The sequence below is a fragment of the Schistocerca cancellata genome, chromosome 6, assembly GCF_023864275.1.
Source record: "Schistocerca cancellata isolate TAMUIC-IGC-003103 chromosome 6, iqSchCanc2.1, whole genome shotgun sequence".
NCBI lineage: Eukaryota > Metazoa > Arthropoda > Insecta > Orthoptera > Acrididae > Schistocerca > Schistocerca cancellata.
This window is the reverse complement of record NC_064631.1, coordinates 263,902,993-263,930,422: the sequence shown is the minus strand read 5'-3', so window position 1 is coordinate 263,930,422 and position 27,430 is coordinate 263,902,993. Positions and strand designations below refer to the sequence as shown.

The following is a 27,430-nucleotide window of genomic DNA, read 5'->3' as shown; positions in this document are numbered from 1 at the left end:
GCATCCCTGCCGGAAGTGCACAATACTGGTGCACGCCCAAGTATTTTGGAGCATGTCGCTCATCGTACGTTGTTGAACATGGAGCTCCGCAGCAAACTACCCCTACGTGTTCACATGTTGATCCAACGACATCGTCAATTACGACTGCAGTGTGCGCGCGACCATCGGGATTCGGCAGTCCATCAATGGAAACGTGTCGGCTTTTCGGTTGAATCACATTTTTGCTATTCTAGATCGGTGGTCGTCTCCACAAACGCCCTCATCGAGGAGAACGGCGCATCGAAACGTGCAGCGCGCCACGGGCGCAGGCCGGTGGGAGCAGTATTATGCTATGAGACCTGTGGCAGTACTCGAAAACACCCTGGCAGCGGCGAACCACCTGCATTCCTTCATGCTTTCTCTTCCCCGACGGCGAAGTCATCTTTCAGCAGTATAATTGTCCTTGTCTCGGGAGTCAGAACTGTGACACAGTGATTTGAGGAACATTATAGTGAACTCACGTTGACAGTTCTGCGGCCAAATTCGCCTCGTGTAAATCCTATGGAACCCATCTGAGGCGCTATCGGGCGCAATCACCGCGTACGCTAATCAGGAGCCCGCTATTTGCGTGAATTACACGCCCTGTGCGTAGACACACACATTCACAAACCTACCAAGCAACTGTGAGATTCCTGATGCAAGGAATCAGTGATATTTTTCTTTCCAAAGGCACAAGAAAAAGCTTTTAAGCAGGTGGTCATAATCTATTGGCACATCATTGTTTATAAATACGCATAAAATTTTCAAACTTGATTTTCTCAAAACATGTTGAGAGCTTCGTCTTCCTGTTTACATTTGCTGAAGACGTAGTTGTGCCCTACACATCCTGTCAATATAAATCAAACCGGTGAGGGGTTCGTAAGTCGCTTTGCCAGCACAAGGACATGGAGGCTTGCTCACTCTGGTAGTCAGAACAGGCGGCGATCTGTGGTAGATCTGAATACAGAATATAATGTTGATACAGGCGCTTTTTGGAGCACGTTGTTCAGTGCACATAGTTGAACAAGGGTCTCCATTGTAGACGATTCTTGTGTGTTAGAATTTTGACCCAATGACACCCTCAATTACAGTTGCAGTGGGAACTACATCACCGAGATTGGACCGTGGCTCAATGGAAACGTCTAGTCCGATGAGTCGCGTTTCTAACTATACGAGGTCGATGGTCGTGTCCGGATACACCGTCACGCAGGGGAATGGCCGGGCTGCTCAGAACGTGCACCGCACCACAGACGCTGCTGGTCGAGACAATACCACGCTTTGGAGGACATTCATCTAGGCTTAAACTGAAAATGTAGTAATTATCGAAGGTGTCACGACAACTGTGGACTAAAGGAATATTATTGTGGTCCACCGTCTCCTCTTCTCCAACGGTGAACGTACCTTTAAGCAGTATAACTGCCTATTAGATCAGAACCGTGGTACAGTGGTTTGACAAGAATGATTGTTAACTCAGGCGATATCTATGCCTCCAGTCTGAACGTGGAGGAAGGCAGCTGGGACAGTAATAGTCGATGGTTCTGCGTCCATAAACCACTGGCCGTAATATACTGGTATTACGTTATCTGTGCGCCGTCATGTGGTGCCACATACCTCCGGAAATTTACCAAGGACTTACCAAGTCCACGCCACGCTGAATAGTTACTGTATTGCGTTTCAAAAGTGAACCAACGCGCTATTCAGCAGGTGGATGTAGATTTTGGTTCTTCAGTGCACGTATTCATATTTCCCCAAAGATATTGAAACTAAAAGGCCCCTATTCTTCCCTAATACGATCTAGTACTTCGTCTATAACGACCCCATCATCCACTAGACGTTAAATCCTAGTATATTTCCCTCTCCTCTAGTCATTATGTGTTAAAATACTATAGAGGGTGACTACTCCCTTTGCGTCACAATTTGAGTCTCAGATACAAGGGGCATTCTACAGCTAGCTTATATATGTAAGCAGCCATCTCAAATAATTGTTAAACGTAGATTTGCAGGGTGATTCGAAATGAATGGGACAAATAGACAGTATTCCTGTGACTTCAGTAATGACTATATTTCAGAAATAATACGCACCGAAAGTTTAACTCTCACAATTTGGGTTGGCAACAGTGAAATAATGGAAAGTCGCCGTTATTTTCATGCTGCCGTTATTATTCTAAATAGTGTCATCCGCGATAAGAAAAGGCATATTGTATCATTTAATTCGCAAAAATATCGTCAATAATCGTCGTTAAGACACTTTTGAGCCAAGTTTGATAAAGTAGCATCACATCGTCACAATGCTGCTGAATGGACAAAGCAGTTCGAGAAGACAGAATTCATATACACTCCTGGAAATTGAAATAAGAACACCCGGAATTCATTGTCCCAGGAAGGGGAAACTTTATTGACACATTCCTGGGGTCAGATACATCACATGATCACACTGACAGAACCACAGGCACATAGACACAGGCAACAGAGCATGCACAATGTCGGCACTAGTACAGTGTATATCCACCTTTCGCAGCAATGCAGGCTGCTATTCTCCCATGGAGACGATCGTAGAGATGCTGGATGTAGTCCTGTGGAACGGCTTGCCATGCCATTTCCACCTGGCGCCTCAGTTGGACCAGCGTTCGTGCTGGACGTGCAGACCGCGTGAGACGACGCTTCATCCAGTCCCAAACATGCTCAATGGGGGACAGATCCGGAGATCTTGCTGGCCAGGGTAGTTGACTTACACCTTCTAGAGCACGTTGGGTGGCACGGGATACATGCGGACGTGCATTGTCCTGTTGGAACAGCAAGTTCCCTTGCCGGTCTAGGAATGGTAGAACGATGGGTTCGATGACGGTTTGGATGTACCGTGCACTATTCAGTGTCCCCTCGACGATCACCAGTGGTGTACGGCCAGTGTAGGAGATCGCTCCCCACACCATGATGCCGGGTGTTGGCCCTGTGTGCCTCGGTCGTATGCAGTCCTGATTGTGGCGCTCACCTGCACGGCGCCAAACACGCATACGACCATCATTGGCACCAAGGCAGAAGCGACTCTCATCGCTGAAGACGACACGTCTCCATTCGTCCCTCCATTCACGCCTGTCGCGACACCACTGGAGGCGGGCTACACGATGTTGGGGCGTGAGCGGAAGACGGCCTAACGGTGTGCGGGACCGTAGCCCAGCTTCATGGAGACGGTTGCGAATGGTCCTCGCCGATACCCCAGGAGCAACAGTGTCCCTAATTTGCTGGGAAGTTGCGGTGCGGTCCCCTACGGCACTGCGTAGGATCCTACGGTCTTGGCGTGCATCCGTGCGTCGCTGCGGTCCGGTCCCAGGTCGACGGGCACGTGCACCTTCCGCCGACCACTGGCGACAACCTCGATGTACTGTGGAGACCTCACGCCCCACGTGTTGAGCAATTCGGCGGTACGTCCACCCGGCCTCCCGCATGCCCACTATACGCCCTCGCTCAAAGTCCGTCAACTGCACATACGGTTCACGTCCACGCTGTCGCGGCATGCTACCAGTGTTAAAGACTGCGATGGAGCTCCGTATGCCACGCAAACTGGCTGACACTGACGGCGGCGGTGCACAAATGCTGCGCAGCTAGCGCCATTCGATGGCCAACACCGCGGTTCCTGGTGTGTCCGCTGTGCCGTGCGTGTGATCATTGCTTGTACAGCCCTCTCGCAGTGTCCGGAGCAAGTATGGTGGGTCTGACACACCGGTGTCAATGTGTTCTTTTTTTCCATTTCCAGGAGTGTACAAGAAGAAAACTACTCCAGGACCTACTGTCGAGGATGAAGTGGTGAAAAATATTCTTACCATCTACGAAAGCTACCCAGCAGAGAACTGAATGTATCGCAATCGACAGTGTGGCGTGCGTTGTGCAGGCGTCTACAGTTCAAGATTCAAAGAGCTCAAATGTTTCAGGGTCCAAAATCAACCGATAAACCAAACCGGAGAAAATTATGCATTTACTTTCAAGTGCGGATGGAGGCGGATGATTTCTCAGACAGGCTTCTGTTGTCTGCATAAGCCACATTCAACTTAAGTAACAAAATGAACAAGCGCAATTTGAGAGTATGGTGTACATAAAACCCGTATGTGTGTCTGCAACAAGTAAGTGATTCTCTGAAACTTAATGTTTTTTGTGCCATAACCAGGCGTCTGGTCTTTTCTTCTTCGCAGAATCTACCACTACAGTCATGGCCTATCTCGATAATCTTTCTCTCTGGTTGTTGCCTCAGTTCACGGAAGAAGTTTCCGACTTCATTTTACAGCGGGACGGAGCCCTATCACATTAGCATAGCGAACATCTTTCACAGCGCTGAATTGGTCGTGTCGGCTCAAGTGATGTGCCATCATGTTTTGGCGCACTAGGTCACCAGACCTTGTAGCCCCGATTTTCTTTTCTTTTAGGGATATGTGAGCAATATGGGTTACGAACCCCTGAATTCCACAGAACTTACAGTAGCTGAGGCATCAGATATCCATCGCCTTTAACTCACTGACTGGCCTACGTTGGAACGCGTCTGGCAGGAAATGTAGTACCAGGTAGACATGTGCTGTCACAAATGGGCCCCATATCCAATATCTTTCAATGTCCAGGGGAACTGTCAAAGTTAATCTTTCGCTCTGTATGTGTATTTCTAAAATAAAGTCATTACCGTTGTCACACAAATACTATTTTGTCACATTCATTTTGAATCACACTGTGTTCACTTAAGCGTTGCCACTACTGGGCCGGGGGACACCAAGAAACCTGCGTTGCCACCCAATGGAGAGGAACATCAGGATGCGATCCTCGGAGACATGTTGTTAAACAACAGTGACTTTTTATTATTTCCAACGTGGCAGCTAACATCCCTACAATTAGTATTTCGCGTGTGAAAAGAGTCGCCGCAAAGTAGGAAACACCGAATTCTGAGTTGAGGCAGAGCAGGAAGGCAGTGATTAGAAACAGTTTTCGCAGAACGATAGCCGGAAGAGACTTCTCCAGATTGCTGCGTGTCACGCAGTCGTGTCTGCTGCGGAGGTATAAAGACGGGCGATGGGCGAAGACAGACACCGCTCTCCGCCGTCCGCCATGAAGCTGTGTGGTCTGTTGCTGCTGTCCATCGTCTGCACTGCGGCCGCCGCCCCAGGGGTAAGATGATCACCTTTCCGTTAAGCCTTGCTTTTTCCGGTAGTATAGATTCTCCTTCTACTGTACACTGCCGTCCATATCTCCTCTCACGTACTAATCACTTCATCACTTCGTTCCCAAGAAACGAACGTATGCAGCGTGTTGCTAACTTCTATAACTGTCTTCCGCACAATTTTATCTCATATACTTCACTTATAAAATGAAATGATCGAAGACACCGTAGTATATGTGTCAAGAATCTGTACTTCGGTGACGGTTTCAAGATCGTTGTTATTGCTGGCATATTCTAAGCTGTAAAACATTCCAGATGTTTCCAGGTTCTTCTTCATCGCTTTCCCACAGTTTTCATTTTCAAATCTGCGTCGCTCATTACGCACAGTTTCCGACATTTCATTCTCAGTTCTGAGCTTGGGACGGCATCGATAGGTTTCTTTTCGGAATAAAAATATTTGTCAGATTCTTGTGTTCCTTGCTTCTTTTATATTATGAAGCTTTGCCTCCTAAGTAGCAGTGATGGTTCAGGCAGTAGACTCATAAAAACCACTTCCAAACCTTCTGTTTTAGGTTTCTTATAACTTCGCCAAATCACTCCACGTGATTCTCGGGGTCGATTCTTGTACATTTGCACCTGCACTGCACAGTTCAACGTTCAACTGTTGATAGAGGGTTCCTGTGCACTCCAGCTCTTGGCATTTCATTCACGTATTGTGAACCAAAGACAACTGTCAGCACCTCTCCAAAAACATTTTCTCATGTTTATCATAAGAAATTTATTTTGTCATGCACATTACGTGTAATAACTATGGGAGTAACGTGTTTCCTGACTAAAACGTGTCGGACATACATGACATATGAAGTCCTCCTTACAGTCTCCTGATGAATCCAGTTAAACATTTCGGTAGCGTTACCGCTGTCATTGAGAAAAGTCTATGAATAATATTGTCCACCTCTCCTTGATACCAATTTCTACGGTTTTGTCTTCGACCAGACAAAGAATTTGTAGGGGACCTACTTCGAGAATGAATCGCACTTAACGTGAGAAATGTTGTACATGTCAAAATACGGTCCCACTCTTTCCCACAACTAGAGTAACAGATCTACGGTGGTGTAATAAAATACTGTCCAAAACTTTCGCGTATGAAAGCGAAGTACAATAAATTTGACGAGCATCAGCGTCTTCCTGCACTTCGCTACCATTCTCTACTTATGCAATAACTGTGTACACAAATGGGCCGTATCCGAACTCTATTATAGATTAGCCTCCGTTATCTAACGCATCACTTACATACAGTTCCATCACTTTCCTTGCGATTCGCCCGACGTCACTCACACATTCGCCTCAAATTATCTATATCTACATCAAAATGGATACTCTGAAAATCACATGTAAGTGCCTGCCAGTGTCTTCTTCGAACCACCTTCACAATAATAATCACCTGCGCGCCATTCTTGCAGTTGAAATGCTTTGAAATGTACCGTGTCAAGACGGTGACTCCAGCTAGCCAGCGATGTTCCTTCTGTTGCTCCAAAAAGTACTAAATTCTGAAAAGGGGTGGATTATTTAACATGGAATGTTAACAATATGCATTAAATAATTCCAACATGTATTTTAATACATATATTAAAATACACTACTGGCCATTAAAATTGCTACACCACGAAGATGATGTGCTACAGACGCGAAATTTAACCGACAGGAATAAGATGCTGTGATATGCAAATGATTAGCTTTTCAGATCATTCACACAAGGTTGGCGTCGGTAGCTACACCTACAACGTGCTGACATGAGGAAAGTTTCCAGCCGACTTCTCATACACAAACAGCTGTTGACCGGCGTTGTCTGGTGAAACGTTGTTGTGATGCCTCGTGTAAGGAGGAGAAATAAGTACCATCACATTTCCGACTTTGATAAAGGTCGGATTGTAGTCTATCGCGATTGCGGTTTATCGTACCGTGACATTGCTGCTCGCGTTGGTCCAGATCCAATGACTGTTCGCAGAATATTGAATCGGTGGGTTCAGGAGGGTAATACGGAACGCCATGCTGGATCCCAACGGCCTCGTATCACTAGCAGTCGAGATGACAGGCATCTTATCGGCATGGCTGTCACGGATCGTGCAGCCCCTTCTCGATCCATGAGTCAACCATGGGGACGTTTGCAAGACAACAACCATCTGCACGAACAGTTCGACGGCGCCTGCAGCAGCATGGACTATCAGCTCGGAGACCATGGCTGCGGTTACCCTTGAGGCTGCATTACAGACAGAAGCGCCTGTGATGGTGTACTCAACGACGAACCTGGGTGCACGAATGGCAAAACGTCATTTTTTCGGATGAATCCAGGTTCTGTTTACAGCATCATGATGGTCGAATCCGTGTTTGGCGACATCGCGGTGAACGCACAGTGGAAGCGTGTATTCGTCATCGCCATAATGGCGTATCAACCGGCGTGATGGTATGGGGTGCCACTGGTTACACGTCTCGGTCACCTCTTGTTCGCATTGACGCACATTGAACAGTGGACGTTACATTTAAAATGTGTTACGACCCGTGGCTCTACCCTTCATTCGATCCCTGCGAAACCTTACCTTTCAGCAGGATAATACACGACCGCATGTTGCAGGTCCTGTACGGGCCTTTCTGGATACAGAAAATGTTCGACTGCTGCCCTGGCCAGCACATTCTCCAGATCTCTCGCCAATTGAACACGTCTGGTCAATGGCGGCCGAGAAACTGGCTCGTCACAATACGCCAGTCACTACTCTTGATGAAATGTGGTATCGTGTAGAAGATGCATGGGCAGCTGTACCTGTACACGCCATCCAAGCTCTATTTCACTCAATGCCCAGGCGTACAAGGCCGTTATTACGGTCAGAGGTGGTTATTCTGGGTACTGATTTCTCAGGATCTACGCACCCAAATTGCGTGAAAATGTAATCTCATGTCAGTTCTAGTATAATATATTTGTCCAATTAATACCCTTTTATCATATGCATTTCTTCTTGTTGTAGCAATTTTAACAGCCAGTAATGTACTTGCAACTTTTACACACCTTTTGTTCTGCTGCACTCTTTACTAATTATACATTCGACCCCAATCACAGAGAGTAAACTTTTTTAATGGTACTCTTAACATGAATAGCTTGAAGATGTTAGATAATAATAATTAACGATTCTTTCTTCAGTTAACATAACAGCAGTACATGTTTTATTCTCTGGTACATCATATAATAATTATTATTATTTTCATACAAAGGAGTCTCCCATATTATAAATGTCACATAATTTGTATCACACATAGTACATTGTACATCGTACACACATCATATTTATTCGTGTTGATGGTTTTTTACCTGGTTACTGTTGTGTCGGCAGATTAGCCAACACAACGTACAATAATTTATAGAGGAGGCCGAAATGCACGCGTCAACTCACGCAGGCTTGCTTAGGTCTGAAACAGGATACGTAATGAATGCTATAAAGAAAAGTACGTATCTGCTGGAATACTTAACTTTAATCCATCATTTGTATACAGCATTCTTGATGATACAAGTGAGACCCTCTCTAGAAATGGTTAATGGCGCCTTGCTAGGTCGTAGCCATGGACTCAGCTGAAGGCTATTCCAACTATCTCTCGGCAAATGAGAGAAAGGCTTCGTCAGTGTAGTCGCTAGCAAAGTCGTCGTACAACTGGGGCGAGTGCTAGTCAGTCTCTCTAGACCTGCCGTGTGGTGGCGCTCGGTCTGCGATCACTGACAGTGTCGACACGCGGGTCCGACATGTACTAATGGACCGCGGCCGATTTAAAGCTACCACCTAGCAAGTGTGGTGTCTGGTGGTGACACCACAGTTACACTGTCATTTCGTATGGGGACGCTACATCGGTTTGTGTACAGACTTTTTATTGCATTTATGAGATGAGATGGATAATGCGTTCAGTCATCATATTCCATACCACTCCCTGTTCATCATTTAATGCCTTTTCAAATTCTATAATAGGAAAATGGATTTCCCTATTGAATTCTCGTCTCTCTTCTACAACTTTCTGTAGTTGTATACCATTTCCGGTAGTTGATTGCCCCTTTCTAAAGCCTGAATTTTTTATACTTGTCAGATGTTCCATGATACCTTTTCGTCTTGCATTTTGGTATACAATGTATAGGCTGAAACCAGGAGACTTACGCCTCTATAGTTATTAGATTTATTTTTATCACCATTTTTAAAAGTAAATGTTACTTTGGCCTTTAACCAGTATTTTGGTAGTTCTTGCTTCTCAAAGTATCTTGTTTACTATGTACCATTGTTTAACATTAATTAACGTTCCTCGTGAGTAAAATAAAAATTGTATCAGATTTATTCAACGAAATTAAAATTATCTTCTCGATTCTTGTTCATTTGAGCTAGTTGTCTGTCCATAAAGAGTTTGTCGACATGACGTAAAATAGTAACTTTTCATCCTTTCCATCTTTTTTATGTTTTGCGAAATTTGATTCTTAAGTTGGATAATTCTGTTTTCATTAGAATTTCTCTTTAACAGTTGCGTTATAATTTTGTTTGCAACTTTCAGGAAACCGAGAACCGCAGAAATCGACCTGTTGCCTTTCGCAATCACTTTTAAACCATGTTCTCCATAGCCCCCTTCAGGCATGATTTCAGGTGGAATAGTGGTAAAACGCTATCTTGTCCTAGAGTCTATTGGATGTGATTTTCCATTTCTATGATTTTCTCCCGTTTTTGTGTGCAACTCAGTTTAGCATAAAATATATTTTCACCCCGTTGTGGTCACTATTCCGAATATATTATTCAGTATTGAGTTATTAGAAACTCTCAATTTATGTGACCGAGAACTCATGTACGGTACTTCCGTTTTGGGTAACTTATGTGTACAACAGACGTTACAGAAATTCAATTAGTGCGTGAAACCTCAGAACATACATTGAAAAGTCTGATTACAATAACGACGAAATCCGAAAATTGTAGTTTCTGGAGGTTTTCCATGTAATTTCTTTTTATGGTCGTGTGGAAATACTTGACTTACGACGGTCTCGTTTAATGTGATGGAAGTTTCCACTTTTGTCGAAAGAGATGAAGAGACAGTAAAAGGTCAAATATTATTCTGATGTCTGAGAAACTCAGGTGGGACTCTCATCAAAATCTTATCTCTATTTTTTTTCAATTCATTCATGTAGTGCAATTGTTGTAACCAGTGTTCCAGACATTCAGCGCCTAACACTCGAAGGAGCCTACACGACAGACCCTGCAATTATCGGCAGTGTCGTTTTCCGCGCTCTCTTAGTTGAGCTCGAGTGGTGGATGTAAAAGACTGTGCATTTTCGGCACCTCCAAAACTTTTACTTCTTTTAGTTTCGTGAACAGCGTCAAAAGACATAATTTTCTGATCCCCTGAACACAGATGACTGGGTGACATACTACAAATTCTAGAGAGATTTTGTTGAGTGTACCATGTCCCTTCGAGCCTGTTTTCGTTGGCCCAAAGCATTCCAAAACGACCGGAAAAGTTGCGAACGGCAAGGAGAAGGCGCGCCCATTGCGGCCTTGACAGAAATAACTCATTATTCGTAGTGATCGACGTTGCACTCCGTTAAAAATGTTTTGCACGTGTCTAGAAAGCACGCACACCGGATACGGTGATTCCTTACTCCGGAGCAAAAGGAAAACGGCGTAGATGTGTACCACTTTGGGAGCAGTGTATTGAAGGTGAGGATGATTCTTAAATGCAAAATATAATCTCTCCAGAACAAATGCGTGTGTGTGTATTGTTATGAGCCAGAAATGAAATATGATAGCATAGAGTGGGTGAAGTGCAGCATGGTCAATCATTCCCCTCCCATTCCCCGCCTCCCCCCCCCCCACCCTCATAACAAGCAATGATTTAAAATGGAATGACCATATAAAATTAATCGTCGGTAAAGCAGATGCCAGACTGAGATTCATTGGAAGAATCCTAAGGAAATGCAGTCCGAAAACAAAGGAAGTAGGTTACAGTACACTTGTTCGCCCACTGCTTGAATACTGCTCACCAGTGTGGGATCCGTACCAGACAGGGCTGTTAGAAGAGATAGAGAAGATCCAACGGAGAGCAGCGCGCCTCGTTACAGAATCATTTAGTAATCGCGAAAGCGTTACGGAGATGATAGATAAACTCCAGTGCAAGACTCTGCAAGAGAGACGCTCTGTAGCTCGGTACGGGCTTTTGTTTCGAGAACATACCTTCACCGAGGAGTCAAGCAGTATGTTGCTCCCTCCTACATATATCTCGCGAAGAGACCATGAGGATATAATCAGAGAGATTAGAGCCCACACAGAAGCATACCGACAATCTTTCTTTCCACGAACAATACGAGACTGGAATAGAAGGGAGAACCGATAGAGGTACTCAAGGTACCCTCCGCGACACACCGTCAGATGGCTTGCGGAGTATGGCTGTAGATGTAGAATTGTGTAGAAGCCTGAAGGAAAGGTAAAGGCATATGAGAGGCAGTTGTGACGTTGGGGGTTGATAATGGAAGCAAGACCGAAGAAAAAGCACGAGGCGTTCAAAGGACTTGTCGACTCAGTAAAAGTGTTCTGTAATCTCAAATGGTGTAATGGTGTAAGATGTTCGAAATTCTGAGAATAATAGGAGCAAGCTAGAGGGAAAGATGGGTGATATATAACATGTACAAGAATCAAGACGTAACAATAAGACTGGAAAATCAAGAACGAAATGTTCGGATGAAAATGGGCGTAGGACAGGGATGCAGTCTTTCTCTCCTACTGTTCAATCTGTACATCAAAGAAGCAATGACAGAAATACATAAATGGTTCAAGAGTGGGATTAAAATTCAAGATGGAAGGATATCAATAAGATTCACTTATGACATTGTTGTCCTCAGTGAAAGTGAAGAAGAGTGATAGGACCTGTTGAATGGAATGAACTGCCCAATGTACAGAATATTATTATAGCGTAAATCGAAGAAAGTCGAAAGTAATGAGGAGTAGCAGATATGAGAAGAGCAAGAAATTTCGCATCATAACTGCTTATCACGAAAAAGATGTAGTTAAGGAATTCTGCTATCTAAGCTGCAAAATAACCCATAATGGACGGAGCACATGAAAAGCAAACTAGCTGTGGCAAAAAGTGCTTTCCTGTCCAAGAGAAGTCTACTGGTATCAAACATATTCCTTATTTTGAGGAAGAAATTTCTGAGGATGAATGTTTGTAGCACAGCATTGTATGGTAGTGAAAAATGGACTGTGGTAAACTGGATCAGAAGACAATCGAGGCACTTGGGACGAGGTACTAAAGGCGGATGTTGAAAATTAGGTGGACCGGAAAGGCAAGAAATGAGGTGGTTCTCTGTAGAGGCGTCGAGGAAAGGGATACATCGAAAATACGGACAAGAAGAAGGTACAGGGTGATACGACGCTAAGACAGCAGAAAATAATTTCCATGGTACTAGAGTTAGCTGTAGAGGGTGAAAACGGTATAGGAAGACAGAGATTGGAATACATCCAACAAATAATTGAGGACGTTGGTTGCAAGTGCTGCTGAGATGAAAAGGTTGGCACAGGAGAGGAATTCGTGGTGGACCGCATCAGACCATTGAGAAGACTGATGATAAAAAAAGCCTGAGAATAAGTCCATGGTAATCACAATTTTCGATTACATCCATACTATTCGAAGGGATTGCAGCATACTAATGACGGCCCTAACGCAATTGATAAAGCATGTTGTGTGGTATAAGCTTCATTGTGCCAGGCCTCTCGTTGCTAATACTGTGACATAGGCTTCGACCAGAAAAGGCGCTTCTACAGCAACCCATGTACTTATCAGTCCATACTTTCCTGTATCATAATACCAAAAAGGACCTTCATGGACATCCTTTTTACAACGAAGCTCTGAGAATGAATGTTTTACACTACATTTTGAGGTGTGTGACAAATAACGACCTTCACTGTATCTTTCAGGAGTGGTAAAGGAAGTGCGACAAGTGCTTCACATTGTGTGTGAACCTTACTGAAGATAACAAAAATTTGACTTCAGAAAACGAGTGCCAGGCTTAACTGAAAGTCTCTTGCACATGCTAAATATCTAAATATATCCTCGAGTGTGAGCTCATTTGAGCGTACACTGCTATCAAGAAGAGAATAGCAGTGACACATCGATAAAAGACGATTTTCCATATTTGAAGGTCTATCCATTTCCTTTATATGTGTAGTACACTATTTTCTTGTCATTTCAGTTGTTTACGTAACGTAATAGGAACAAAAAAATATGGAGAGTGTCACATCGAATAGTCGTCAGATCGAACTATAGATTGAATTTTGAAACGAATTTTTGTGGACTTGTAGTCCGTCATCCCCGTATTGATTCGCCTCTGTTTTCATAACAATGTTATTCCAATTAGCAGTTTACAAGCTTATTATCGTGATGTACGATAGCGTTTACCCACTCTTTTGTTCTTTGGGAATATTATGACAAGTCTTTTCTGGTAAATTGGTGATACGTTTCCTGTGTTACAGATTTGTGAACTCAAATACAATTTCTGTTTCCTGCACCTCTCACGGTTTTTAATTACTTCGACTCATGCTTTCAAGTCGTTCAGTGCCCTGTGATCTCCTGACCCTTGCTGGGTCAGTTTTTAGTTGTACGTTAGTTTTGATCTAATAGATAGCTAGCTTCGTAAAATTACTTATCCGTCTTACAGAAATTACTCTCGTGTGAATTTTGTTCTCCGCTTTGCAAAAGTCTCCGACTCTGCCACAAAAGCTGCACCACTTATAGTCTTGTACAACGAATCCTTCAGACTGATGAAAGTAATTACCCTGTTCTCCAGGAGACGTACCCGTCGCCGTACGAGGGTGCTGATGCCGACGCCATATTGCAGGATGACGCCAAGGTGGAGTCCATCCTCAAGTGCCTTCTCAGCGATACGGACGACGTCTGTAGTAAGGAGGACAAGCAGGGCAAAGGTCAGAGCACAGTGCTAACCAATCTCTCTCTCACACATAACACTCGTATTGCATACCGTTATGTCGACATTCTCCTTTCTCACATTTCCTTTACGTCTTCTACACTCAGTTACAAGGCATTAAAAAAAATCACGTTATTCGCTCTGGCTGCAGTCTGGAACCGCAAGGCCGCTACGGTCGCAGGTTCGAATCCTGCCTCGGGCATGGATGTTTGTGATGTCCTTAGGTTAGTTAGGTTTAACTAGTTCTAAGTTCTAGGGGACTAATGACCTCAGCAGTTGAGTCCCATAGTGCTCAGAGCCATTTGAACCATTTTTTATTCGCTCTGGTTAGGAAATGTAATGCCTGGGAGAATTCCTAAAATTGTGAGCTTTCCAAGCTGCTAGGTAGTGATAAGTCACTTAAATAGGTCATAGTTTACGGGAATCAAAGTGTTCATCTTGTCTTAATCTTTCTGAAGCGGCGGGGTGCTAATTGAGGAGTAGTAAGGTGCTGAGTTAACAAAATTGTATGCAAGATGTCTCTCCTAAGAGTCGTCAGGAGCATTTTGAGTGTGTGTGTGTGTGCGTGTGTGTGTGTGTGTGTGTGTGTGTGTGTGTGTGTGTATGTATGTGTGTGTGTGTGTGTGTGTGAGTGTGTTTCGGCAGCACCGCCTGGCCCGAGCTGACTAGTACAGCCATCCAGTAGCAGCGGGGCTGAGTTGCTGCTGGAGTAATGGTTATTCTTGGTGTTTTACTGACCCTGTTATTGCATATCGATAAAAAGAATATCGACTACACTACTTTGGGACTACTGTGTCGATTGGGCACGTAAAATCCCGCTTTAAAAATCATTTTGCTTGTAACGGGAAACAGACTGACGGTTTTCATCGGCACTGGGTGTCCACATGAAAGACTATATGAGCAGTATTTGTTTGGGCCGACTAAGCGCCTGACTACTCTAAGGGTAGACATCCTGCATTATCGAAAAATAATCGAACACTTTACAATTAGTGAAATACAATACAACAGTGGTAGCACTGATAACTAATACACTGAAGCGCCAAAGAAACTGGTATAGGTATGCGTATTCAAATACAGAGATAGGTAAACAAGCAGAATGCGGCGCTGCGGTCGGCAACGCCTATATAAGACAAAAAGTGTCTGGAGCAGTTAGGTCGGTTACTGCTGCTACAATGTCGGCTTATAATGATTCAAGTGAGTTTGAACGTGATGTTATAGTCGGCGCACGAGCAATGGAATACAGCATCTCCAAGGTAGCGAAGAAGTGGGGTTTTACGCGTACGACCATTTCACGATTGCACCGTGAATATCAGGAATTCGGTAAAACATCAAATCTCCGTCATCGCTGCGGCAGGAAAAAGATCCTGCAAGAACGGGACCAACGACGACTGAAGAGAAGCGTTCAACGTGACCGAAGTGCAATCCTTCGACACATTGCTGCAGATTTCAATGGTGGACCATCAACAAGAGTCAGCGTGCGACCCATTCAACGAAACATAATCGATATGGGCTTTCCGAGCCGAGGGCCCACTTGCCTACCCTTGATGACTGCGCGGCACAAAGGTTTATGCCTCTCCTGGGCCCGTCAACACTGACAATGGACTGTTAATGACTGAAAACATGTTGCCTGGTCGGACGAGTCTCTTTTCAAATTGTATCGAGTGGATGGACATGAACGAGTATGGGAGTAACCTCATGAATCCACGGAATCTGCATGTCAGCAGGGGACTGTTCAAGCAGGTGAAGACTCTGGAATGGTGTAGCGCGTGTGCAGTTGGAGTGTTATGAGGCACCTGGCAAGTGTAGATACGATTCTGACGGGTGACACTTAGGTAAGCATTCTGTCTAGTCACCTGCATCCATTCATGTCTATTGTACATTCAGACGGACTTCCAGCAATTCCAGCAGTACAATGCGACACCCCACACGTCCAGAATTGTTACACAGTGGCTGTAGGAACACTCTTTTGAGTTTAAACACTTCCGCTGGCCACCAAACTCCCCAGACATGAACGTTACTGAGCATTTCTGGGGTACCTTGCAACGTGCTGTTCTGAAGAGGTTTCCATCGTCTCGTGCTCTCACCGACAACCCTACAGGATTCAGGGTGTCAATCCCCTCCAGTACTACTTCCGACATTAGTCGAGTCCATGCCCCGTCGTGCCCCGGAACATCTATGTGCTCGCAGGGGCCCTACACGATATTAGGCAGATGTGCCAGTTTCTTTGGCTCTTCAGTGTAAATAACCCAGTTAAACCCAAGGCTCACCACATCAATAAATACAGTTTTTAAAATGCACTGGCTGCTACGGTCGCAGGTTCGAATCCTGCCTCGGGCAGGGATTTGTGTGATAGGTTAGTTAGGATTACGTATTTCTAAGTCCAGAAGACTGAAGACCTCAGATGTTAAGTCCCATAGTGCTTATATCCATTTGTACCATTTTTTTCTTATAAATATATGACTCTGTCGTTGATGTACGAAGAATGTACATTACTAAAAATGATTTGATCAAAGCCACAAGACCAACTGAGAGGCCCTTTTCCAGTTTCACTCTTGAAAACTCTTGAAAACAATAAACATGGTATTAAATAATGGCTAATCTGTCCCATAACATACGCATAAGCAGAATTAAACACTGTTATAATAAAATATAGTACACCAATAAATAAAACTAGGCTGACAAGCACTGAATAGATGAAATGCCAGACAAGTAACTTACCGAATTTTTTCCTGTAAGCGCTGGCCTACGTCCATATTCAATGAAGCCACTGTACCCAGGAACGTAGTCAGCAGGAGTCAAAATCCAAATAGCAATGCACGGCTACTACACATCGCGAAAACGTGTCAAGAAAACCGTCTAAACACAGTCGGATAGAAAAGTACAAACGAACGCCTTCGATTCCAATAAAATATCGGATGAACGACCACTAATACCAGGTAGTACGGTAGTGGTCCCGTGTTTTCAGGAGTACGATGCGAAGTTCCTTTAGACACGCAGGCATGTTCAAAGGAACGCGAACTGCGGCGACTACAGCCATTTTGAAATACGTGAAATTATGTTCGCAGTTGCGAATGTGGAAAACGATAAGCCGTATAATGGAATGATGACAGTAAAAAAAAGGTTTTATGCAATAATTTCCACCAGCCGTATGTATTGTAGAAATTTATTTTCTGAACTTCTTATGTGTTACCAGTTTCGGCATTACATTGACGCCATCTTCAGGCCCCACACGTCATAGTCGTAAAATCGCTAGACACGGATGGAGTCATATAACTGGATACATGAATCAAATCGTTATGCAACAGCTCTTGGTGGCCAGGTGACACAAACTTGGGCGGTTAGCAAACATCAATAATTTTACGACTATGACGTGTGGGGCCTGAAGATGGCACCAATGTAATGCCGAAACTGGTAGCACATAAGAAGTTCAGAAAATCAATTTCTACAATACATACGGCTGGTGGAAATCATTGCATAAAGAAATACTTGCCAACCGTCGTCCCATGTTCCATAATGGATCAACGAAGATTACAGTAAAATTATGTGCCAGACCGGGATTCGAACCCGGCTTTCCACTTATCACGAGCGGTCGCCTTACATGCATGCATGTCAGAAGGAACATTGCATCATACTTCTGAACAGCACAACACAGAAATATCACATTCATCCTCCGACACCAGGTAAGCTATTTTGAAATGAAATGTCTCCCCTGTACTGGAATGTACGTATTGGATGTACGAGTGCAGGTTGTAGACATATAGTTGAAGACTCATTTCGGGTCTGGCCGTGAAGCGTGCTCGGGTAGCCTAACAGTGAGGCAACCGCTCGCGACGTGCGGTAAATCGGCTTTGGAGTGCCAGTCCGGCACAACTTCTCTTTGTCGTCATTCCATATACAGCTGATAGTTGTCCATATTCACAACTGCGAATAAACTTCATGTAATATCATCTAGATCCGAAAGGAAACAGGATGCAGTGGGTCAGAGGTCAGTTACGAACAAAATTACTGCACATTACATAAAGGGCTCACTCCTAGTATCATGGTGTGAAGAGCCATCAGCAATGACTTCAAGTCACAGACGGTAATAACTGAGGGAACTGCGATGACGACACAACGATACGTCACGGACTTCTTGCGTCCTTGAGAGTTACCTTTAATGCGAAAGTACAGTGGTGCGATTTTTCAAGACGATAACTATCGATTACATTTGGCTCAGGTCTCTATGAACCATCTAAGTGATGGTGAGTTGCTTCTGTAGCCATCAAGATCCCCAGATCAGTCCCCAGTAGAAGATGTAGGGTACTATCTCAAATGTCACCACAATCCCAGTGCCAGCACCCAGGATATCATTGACGAGATATAACAGTTGTGGGACAAGCAGAGAATTCGACTGCCTTATGACATCCTTTCCAACCGAAACAGTGCATTTTGTAATTACTGATATAACGCCAAGTATCATTATTCCGGTTCCTTTTCCCCTTCTGGGTGAGCCGTGCCAGAAATGAGTTTAGCGTTAAACATAAGATTGTTATTATGCACTGAAGAGCCAAAGAAACTAGTACACCTGCCTACAATCGTGTAGGGCCCCCACGAGCACGCAGAAGTGCCACAACACGATGCAGCATGGAATCGACTAAACTAATGTCTGAAGTAGTGCTGGAGAGAATTGACTCCATGATTCTTTCAGGGCCGTCTATAAATCCGTAAGAGTACGAGGGGGTGGAGATCTCTTCTGAAGAGCAAGGCATCACATTTATGCTCAATAACGTTAATGTCTGGGTAATTTGGTGGTCAGCGGAAGAGTTTAAACTCAGAGTGTTCCTCCAATTTCTCTGCAGCAATTATGGACGTGTGGGTTGTCGCATTGTCCTGCTGGAATTGCCCAAGTCCGCCGGAATGCACATTGGATATGAATGGATGCAGGTTATCACATAAGATGCTTACGTACGTGTCACCTGTCAGTCGTATCTAGAGGTATCAGTGGTCCCATATCACTCCAACTGCAGGCGTCCCACACCATTACAGTTCCTCCACCAGCTTTAATCGTCCCCTGCTGACATGGAAGGTCCGTGGATTATTGATGTTGTCTCCATTCCCGTGTAAGTCCATCCGTTCGACACAATTTGAAACTAGACTCGTCCGACCAGACAGCATCTTTTGTCAGCAGCAGTCCATTGTTGGTGTTAACGGGCCGAGGCGAGGGTAAAGCCTTACGTCGTGGAGTCGTTAAGGGTACCCGAGCGGGCCTTCGGTTGCGAAAGCCGGTTTCGATGATGTTTCGTTTAATAATTCACTTATTGATGACCCAGCGTTGGAATCTTCAGCAATTTGCGGGAGGATTGCTCTTCTGTGACGAACGATTCTCTTCAGTCGTCGTTGGCCGCGTTCTTGCAAGATCTTTTTCCGGCAGCAGCTTTGTCATAGATCTGACACTTTGCCCTATTCCTGATATTCACGGTACACTCTTGGAATGACCGTAAGGGAAAATCCCTTCATCACTACCTCGGAGATGGTGTGTCCCATCGCTCGTGCGCCGACTATAACACCACGTTCAAATTCACTTAAATATTGATAACCTGCCATTGTAGGAGCATAACCGATCAAACAACTGCCGCAGACACTGGTTGTCTTATGTAGGCGTTGCCGATCGCAGTGCCATTTTCCTCCTGTTTACATATATACGTATTTGAATACACATTACCCGGATGTTAAGCTTCAGCTGTGTGATCGTGCCTGCGATAGATGCTCCTATTTCGTTTCTTGCCAAATTACAGTATGGCTGCTTGGATATGTCACTAGAACACAAAAAGAAAATACTTTTCGATTCCGCTCCAACACCAGCCTATTACATCACATGTCATGTTACCATAAAGTTCAAAACAAGAAGTCAGTATCCAATTCTTTGCCACGTACAGTCCGATGGAAATTTGTTTGCCAAACTACAATATGGCGGACGATTCAAAGCACATGAATCTACAGACAGTTCTATACTTAGAGACCAGACTTGTACGTCCATGTTGAGTAGAGATCACTGATACGCATGCCTATACCAGTTTCTTTGGCGTTTCAGTGTATTGGCAGCAGAAAAAGACTAGTCTGCATCGAACATAGTTCTTAATTTAAGGAAAGTAATTCTGAGAGTGTACATCTGGAACAATGAATTGCATTCGGGAGGACGACGGTTCAATCCCGCGTCCGGCCATCCTGATTTAGGTTTTCCGTGATTTCCCTAAATCACTGCAGGCAAATGCCGGGATGGTTCCTCTGAAAGGGCACGGCCGACTTCCTTCCCAATCCTTCCCTAATCCGATGAGTCCGATGACCACGCTGTCTGGTCTCCTTCCCCAAACCAACCAACCAACCAACAATGAATTGGCTGGTTCAAGTGACTCTGAGCACTATGCGACTTAACTTCTGAGGTCATCAGTCGCCTAGAACTTAGAACTAATTAAGCCTAACTAACCTCAGGACATCACACACATCCATGCCCGAGGCAGGATTCGAACCTGCGACCGTAGCGGTCGCTCGGTTCCAGGCTGTAGCGCCTAGAACCGCATGGCCAATCCGGCCGGCAACAATGAATTATATGGCAGTATGGACTGAGGAGAAAACTAGAAAAGAAGAGAATCGATGTATTTTAGCAGTGATGATACTGCAAATTGTGTGGTCTGATGAGGTTAGAAAGAGGAGGTTCTCCGCAGAATTTCAAGGAAAAGAATACGTGTAAACCACTGGCTACACTGTTTGGAAGAAAGGAAAGGATGATAGGGCGTGTCTTAAGACATCAGGTAATAACTTCCACAGTTCTTAAGAAAGCCGTTAAGTGCGAAAACCGTAGGGAAATGGCAAAGGCGTGAATTTATCTTAGCACTAATCATAAAATTGAAAGTAAATGTTGGTCTTTGATGTTGACACGGGGGAGGAAGCTATGGACGTCGCATCAAACGAATCAGAAGCCTGATTAGCACAAAATAAAAAGCGTCTATCTAAGATTACGCTTTCCTCACCAAATCATACTTAGCACTAATATATTTCTAATATTTTTATTATACTCTATTCACTTTTACTTTCCCTTCTTACAACGTACGACAAGAATCATCTTAAAAACTGAAATTGTGAAATGGAAGCCTCCTGTGTGGAGAACATTTCTCTGTCCATTCCTGGTTGTCTCAACGGACCAGCCATTACTTTGTGGATTGCAGGACGCACGGTGGTTTGTCCGTAGCTCGTGGTCGTGCGGTAGCGTTCTCGCTTCCCACGCCCGGGTTCCAGGGTTAGATTCCCGGCGGGGTCGGGGATTTTCTCTGCCTTGTGATGACTGGGTGTTGTGTGATGTCCTTAGGTTAGTTAGGTTTATGTAGTTCTAAGTTCTAGGGGACTGATGACCATAGATGTTAAGTCCCATAGTGCTCAGAGCCATTTGAACCATTTTTGTATTTTCCGATGATCATATTTATATCAAATTTGGTTTCCAATAAATAAGTTATTTCTTAATGTTGATTGCACAGTATTAAAGTGATACATAATTACTCATCGACAAAATATAAAACTTAAGTCTTTTAACAAATTTAGGTAGTGGTTAAAAACATTTGTGTAAAAGTATGTGAACAATATATCGTCTGTATGGTACTTTCGGCTAACCATCTACATAGTGTACATTTACTAAAAATCTATCTCCATGAAGCCACTTTTATTTTTCAATACAGTCGATAACATTTTCCATCTGCCTAATTTTCTGAAACATTCAAGTCATTCATTGCGTAAATCATGTGTTTTGGTATAAAACTTTTATAATTTCCCGAAAATATAACAGCCTACCAGTTGCGTTTACCATAGTTTCGACAACTACAAATTTCTCTCCTTCTGAAAGAAAATGGATCTATTGAATAAATTATTACAAAATAGTGCAAATGTCGAACAGACAAGAAACCAAGTACTTTAATTTGTTCACGTAGACTGCTTTATCATTCACGGCTACTTCCCTGTTATGTTTCTTCATAGTTTATAATTGAATTCCCTCCCCCTCCCCCTCTCCGACATTTTTGTTTGTTTTTTGATTTGTTATATTCCCTCCTTTCCATAAGCATATTTTCTTTAGCGTTAGTTGAGTGTTGCTTAATATCGCTGTACGCATTTATGCCATTTTACATTACGTTAACATGTGTTATGAGGGGTATATGTTTTAGATATTGTTACTCATATGCAAAGAATTAACACTGTTCACTTGCGCTTTACAAGCCATATGACTTTAATGTATCCCCCCCCCCTCCATGCTTCCTCTTGTTTGTTTAGTCTTACTCCTTTTTAATTCTGGCTTTTACTTGCTGAATCAGGCATTCACTGCTCAGTGAGTCTATGGTCATACTCGATAGCGCAGTAAGCGCTATCTGCCATACTTTACCTATTGCCATCTCCTGCACATCTTAGGGCTCATGTTACTAGCTTCGCATGCACAATACTAAATGTCTGCTGGATCCAGACTCAAGAGCATTTTATTGTAAATGTTTTACGACAAAGCCATACAGAACTGGACTACTGCACTTAATTATACATTGTGACTATTGATATTTGTGGTTCATATGCACACTGTGCCAGACAAGACTCTTTTGGCTCCAAGATCAGTTGTTGATAACATATGAATCTGAGTACGCTTTCCTAAAAATTTTGTAATTTTTGTTTATCGAATTTGGTTCCTTCTCTGTTTGACATTTGTAACTACACTGAAGCGCCAAAGAAACTGTTACAGGCATGTGTATGCAAATACAGAGATATGTAAGTAGGCAGAACACGGCGCTACAGTCGGTAACGCCTATATAAGACGACAAGCGTCTGGCGCAGTTGTTAGATCGGTTACTGCTGCTATAATGGCAGGTTATCGAGATTTAAGTGAGTCTGAACGTGGTGTTATACTCGGCGCACGAGCGATGGGACACAGCATCTCCGAGGTAGCAATGAAGCAGGGATTTTCCCGTACGAACATTTCATGAGTGTGCCATGAACATCAGGAATTCTGCAAAACGTCAAATCTCCAACATCGCTGTGACCGGAAAAAGATCCTGTAAGAACGGGACCAACTACAACTGAAAAGAATCGTTCAACGTGACAGAAGTGCAGCCCCTCCGCAAACTGCTGAGATTACAGAGCTGGACCTTCAACAAGTGTCATCGTGCGAACGATTCAACGAAACGTCATCGATATGGGCTTTCGGAGTCGAAGACCCACTCGCGTACCCTTGATGACTGCACGACACAAAGATTTACTCCTCGCCTGCTCCAGTCAACACCGACATTGGACTGTTGATGATGAAAACATGTTGCCCGGTAGGACGAGTCTCGTTTCAAATCGCATCGAACGGATGCTCGTGTACGCATATAGAGACAACCTCATGAATCCATGGTCACTGCATGGGGCCGGCCGGCGTGGCCAAGCGGTTCTAGGCGCTACAGTCTGGAACCGCGTCAACGCTACGGTCGCAGGTTCGACTCCTGCCTCCGGCATGGATGTGTGTGATGTCCTTACGTTAGTTAGGTTTAAGTAGTTCTAAGTTCTAGGGGACCGATGACCACAGATGTTAAGTCCCATAGTGCTCAGAGCCATTTGAGCCATTTTTTTTTTTTACACTGCATGCAAGCTGGGGTATGTTCAAGCTGCTGGAGGCTCTGCAATCGTGTGGGGCGTGTGCAGTTGGAGTGATATGGGATCCCTGATAGTCTAGATACGACTCTGACAGGTGACACGTATGTAAGCATCCTGTCTGATCACCTGCATCCTTTAAAGTCCATTGTGCATTCCTACGGACTTATTGAGCATATCTGGGATGCCTTGCAACATGCTGTTCATAAGAGATCTACACTCATCGTACACTTACGGATTTATGGATAGCTCTGCAGAATTCATAGTGTAAATTACCTCCAGCACTACTCCGAACAATGGTCGAGTCCATGCCACGCCGTGTTGAGGCACATTTGTTCAACAGGTCCATTTTTCTTCTGAAGAAAACAAATTTATATTTGCCGAAATCCGGGAAAAATTTGATAAAGCTTTAATTCTGCAAGTGATTGGCTTTTATTTACCAAACTTATCAAGTGAGTCACGTATAGTATTTTTTTAATAATTGAATAATTTTTGTGCTTGTTTTCCAATGTATATCTTCCATTGCTTTTTCTGCTGAACTGCTGAGTTGTTATCAACTCCTGTCATTTCATCGACAGGATGCCTTACTATTATCTATTAATGACCCATCCATAATATCAACAAAGACCAATTCGTATTGTAAAGTAGATAAGGTAAGGTCATTGCTAGTCACCATTGATATTTAATATGCAGTAAAAGCGCCAAAAAACACAGTGAAAAAGCTTTCAGAAGAGCAGTATATACAATAACGGTCCTAAAGCTCGCAATGGAGCTGGCCGATCCGGCAGAAATAAGGAAGATTTGACACAACTGCGAATGCGGCGAACAAGAGACAGAATATTGCTCGAAGACAGATATTGGTAATACGAATGTTGTAACGAGTAGTAGAAAACAGAACAGCAAATCTCATAACATCAAAATTGGGGGGACACAGAGAAGACATTTTCCTGTGTACGAAGCAAGATCTTCAAAATCGAGAGGAGATGGAGCGTAAGCGGAGAAAGATACCCTGCACTAAATGTCACTACAGTTGATAAAGATATTCTGGAAAGATTCGCGCCTTTAACGCAGCATTGCGTGAAGTTGAAACGTGGATTTAGTTAAGTCTAGAGAAGAATAAACTGGGCCCGTTGATGTATCATGTCAGAAAAGGCTGCTAAAATTTAATGGACGGACAAACAATGAATGTAGAGCTGGGAGAAAGGAATTCTGTGGAAAACACGATAGAAGAGGGACTTTACTGTGACCTCTTCTACGGCATCCAGAAATATTTAACACGGTGCAGGAATGAACAGCAGAGAGGAAAATATTGCAGTAAAGAGGATGAACAGATGCTAGATGTTGGTTATGAGAAGTATCAAGAGACGAAATGCTTAACGTCTGGTTAGTGAGAGGTGAAGGACACTGCTAAACCATCCCTTTAATAGAAGTCTCTCTGCGATAGAATGTGACGCTTTTATTATTTAGCAACTCGTGACGTGGGAAGTTTATGATAGGGACCGTTTCCTTTTCTTGTGTTTTCCAGACATGCTGCCTGAGGCACTAGCCACACAGTGCGCTAAGTGCACCGAGAAGCAGAAACAAGGCATGGCCAAGTTCTTCGCCCACGTGTCGAAGAAGTTCCCCGACATGTTCAAGCAACTGGTCGCCAAGTACGACCCCACGGGCGAGCATCTGCCCAAGTTCGCGGGTGGTCGCAGCCTCACAGCCTAGCCCAGGGGACGCCACTGCTAAGGTGCTTCCAGCTATACAGGGTGCAATGTCCAGCGAAAAAACTACTACTGGAATTAATTATACTAAGTTATGTATAGTTTAATTTGAAATTATATCAAATAAGTGTGACTGTACATACCTAAGTAAATTAAAACAATATGTTCTCTGTTTTGTATTATCTATGTCGTGACCAACTTGTATTCCACACGCGGCGTTCTTCTGTGTCACAGTTCATTCTCTTCATTCACAAGATCTAAAAGAGTGAGTTCACGTGTGATGTGTTGGCAGAAGAGCCAACACCGTATAGCTAGAGGAGGCCGAAATGCACGCGTTAAAGCTCACGCAGGCTGGCGTGAGGTCTGGAAAATGACAAGGAATTATAGTAGCCAAAAATAGTACATAGCTTCTGGAATACTTAACTTTATTCCATAATTGGAGAACATCGGTCTTGATGATACATAAGTGCAATCTCAATATACTGGTAATGGCGCCTTGCTAGGTCGTAGCAAATGACGTAGCTGAAGGCTATGCTAACTATCGTCTCGGCAAATGAGAGCGTATTTGTCAGTGTAGCTTCGCTAGCAAAGTCGGCTGTACAACTGGGGCGAGTGCTAGGATCTGTCTCTAGACCTGCCGTGTGGCGGCGATCGGTCTGCAATCACTGACAGTGGCGACACGCGGGTCCGTCGTATACTAGCGGACCGCGGCCGATTTAAAAGCTACCACCTAGCAAGTGTGGTGACTGGCGGTGACACCACAACGTATCTTCTGACTTCTGGGAAAATTTTGTATTTTCCAAACAGCCATCCACTAACATAATGTGTCTCTGAAATGTCAGACTAGGTATCTGAATTGACTGATGATTACCTCTGAAAAATGGAATTCATTTCTTCTGGTCATGGAGCGATAATAACATAGTGAATGTTGCAGGAAAGTGTTACACAACCTTTAGCTTCCATTGAATGTGGCCTTTACTGTAACAAAGGTAATGCCATCTACGTAAGCTAACAAAGAGACTAGATTTTCTTTATTTAAACTATCGCTAAGGAGATCAATCGCAACCTTACAGTATTTAGTGGTACTCGTCCCTAACTGATGTACAGATTTTATTATGGAGGTGGTAGATATTAGAGACATTTCTTTTGAAAGGCTAGAGGAAGTATGAAAAACCTATGTATGTCAGTTACAAAACTTCCGCCCTGCTTGTTCTTTAAGTATCGTTTGACAACTTGAGACTCAAACCAACCTGGTTATACTGGTCAGATATTCAAATCGTCAGAGTTTTGTTAACATTAGTGAGAAGAGCTGCAGGAAAACGATTTTGCGTCTCGTAATAGTTTATCCCTAAAAATTAAGAGAAAGCACTCTCAAGATTAATCTAGAACCATGTAATTTGCAGCACACAAATACTTCTCCCATAATGACTGTGCCACTATAATAGGAGAGATTCGGACGTAAAAACGGGGGAGGGGGGGGGGGGCTTTCTGACTAAGACACCAGGTTTTGGTGAGAAGAAAAACAAATGATAGATTATATTCTAAACTGCACGTCGTCCATTCATGGAGAAGATAGCTGAAGCAAAGTCAGTGGGTCATTACTTCGCTAAAAACTGGCCTCATGTGTTTTAAAACATCCATTTCCTCCCACAGGTATAATTTTTGACTTTTGATTGGTGTAACAATTTAAGCTTATTTTCTTATTTAAATTTCCTTGTTGTTGTTGTGGTCTTCAGTCCGAAGACTCTACCCTACGCAAGCCTTTTGATATCCGAAGAATTATTGCAACTTACATCCTTAGTCTTCCTCTACGATTTTTATTGTCATCACTTCCCTCCAGCACTAAATTGGTGATGCCTCGTAATATGTCATATCAACCGATTGCTTCTTGTATCCTCTCTGCTTCGACCACAATTACTTAGTCTGCTGCCCAAATAGCAAAACTCATTT

General features: G+C 43.7%; 1 protein-coding gene across 1 annotated transcript; it reads left to right on the top strand.

Annotated features, from left to right (window-relative positions):
• Positions 1–5,064: 5,064 nt before the first annotated feature.
• Positions 5,065–25,655, top strand: LOC126191330 (allergen Tha p 1-like). The gene is made up of 3 exons (XM_049932163.1): positions 5,065–5,160; positions 14,001–14,136; positions 25,297–25,655. Exons 1-3 carry the CDS (start codon positions 5,065–5,067, stop codon positions 25,482–25,484), a joined length of 420 nt encoding a protein of 139 aa, XP_049788120.1. The 3' UTR covers positions 25,485–25,655.
• The last annotated feature ends 1,775 nt before the right edge of the window (positions 25,656–27,430 follow it).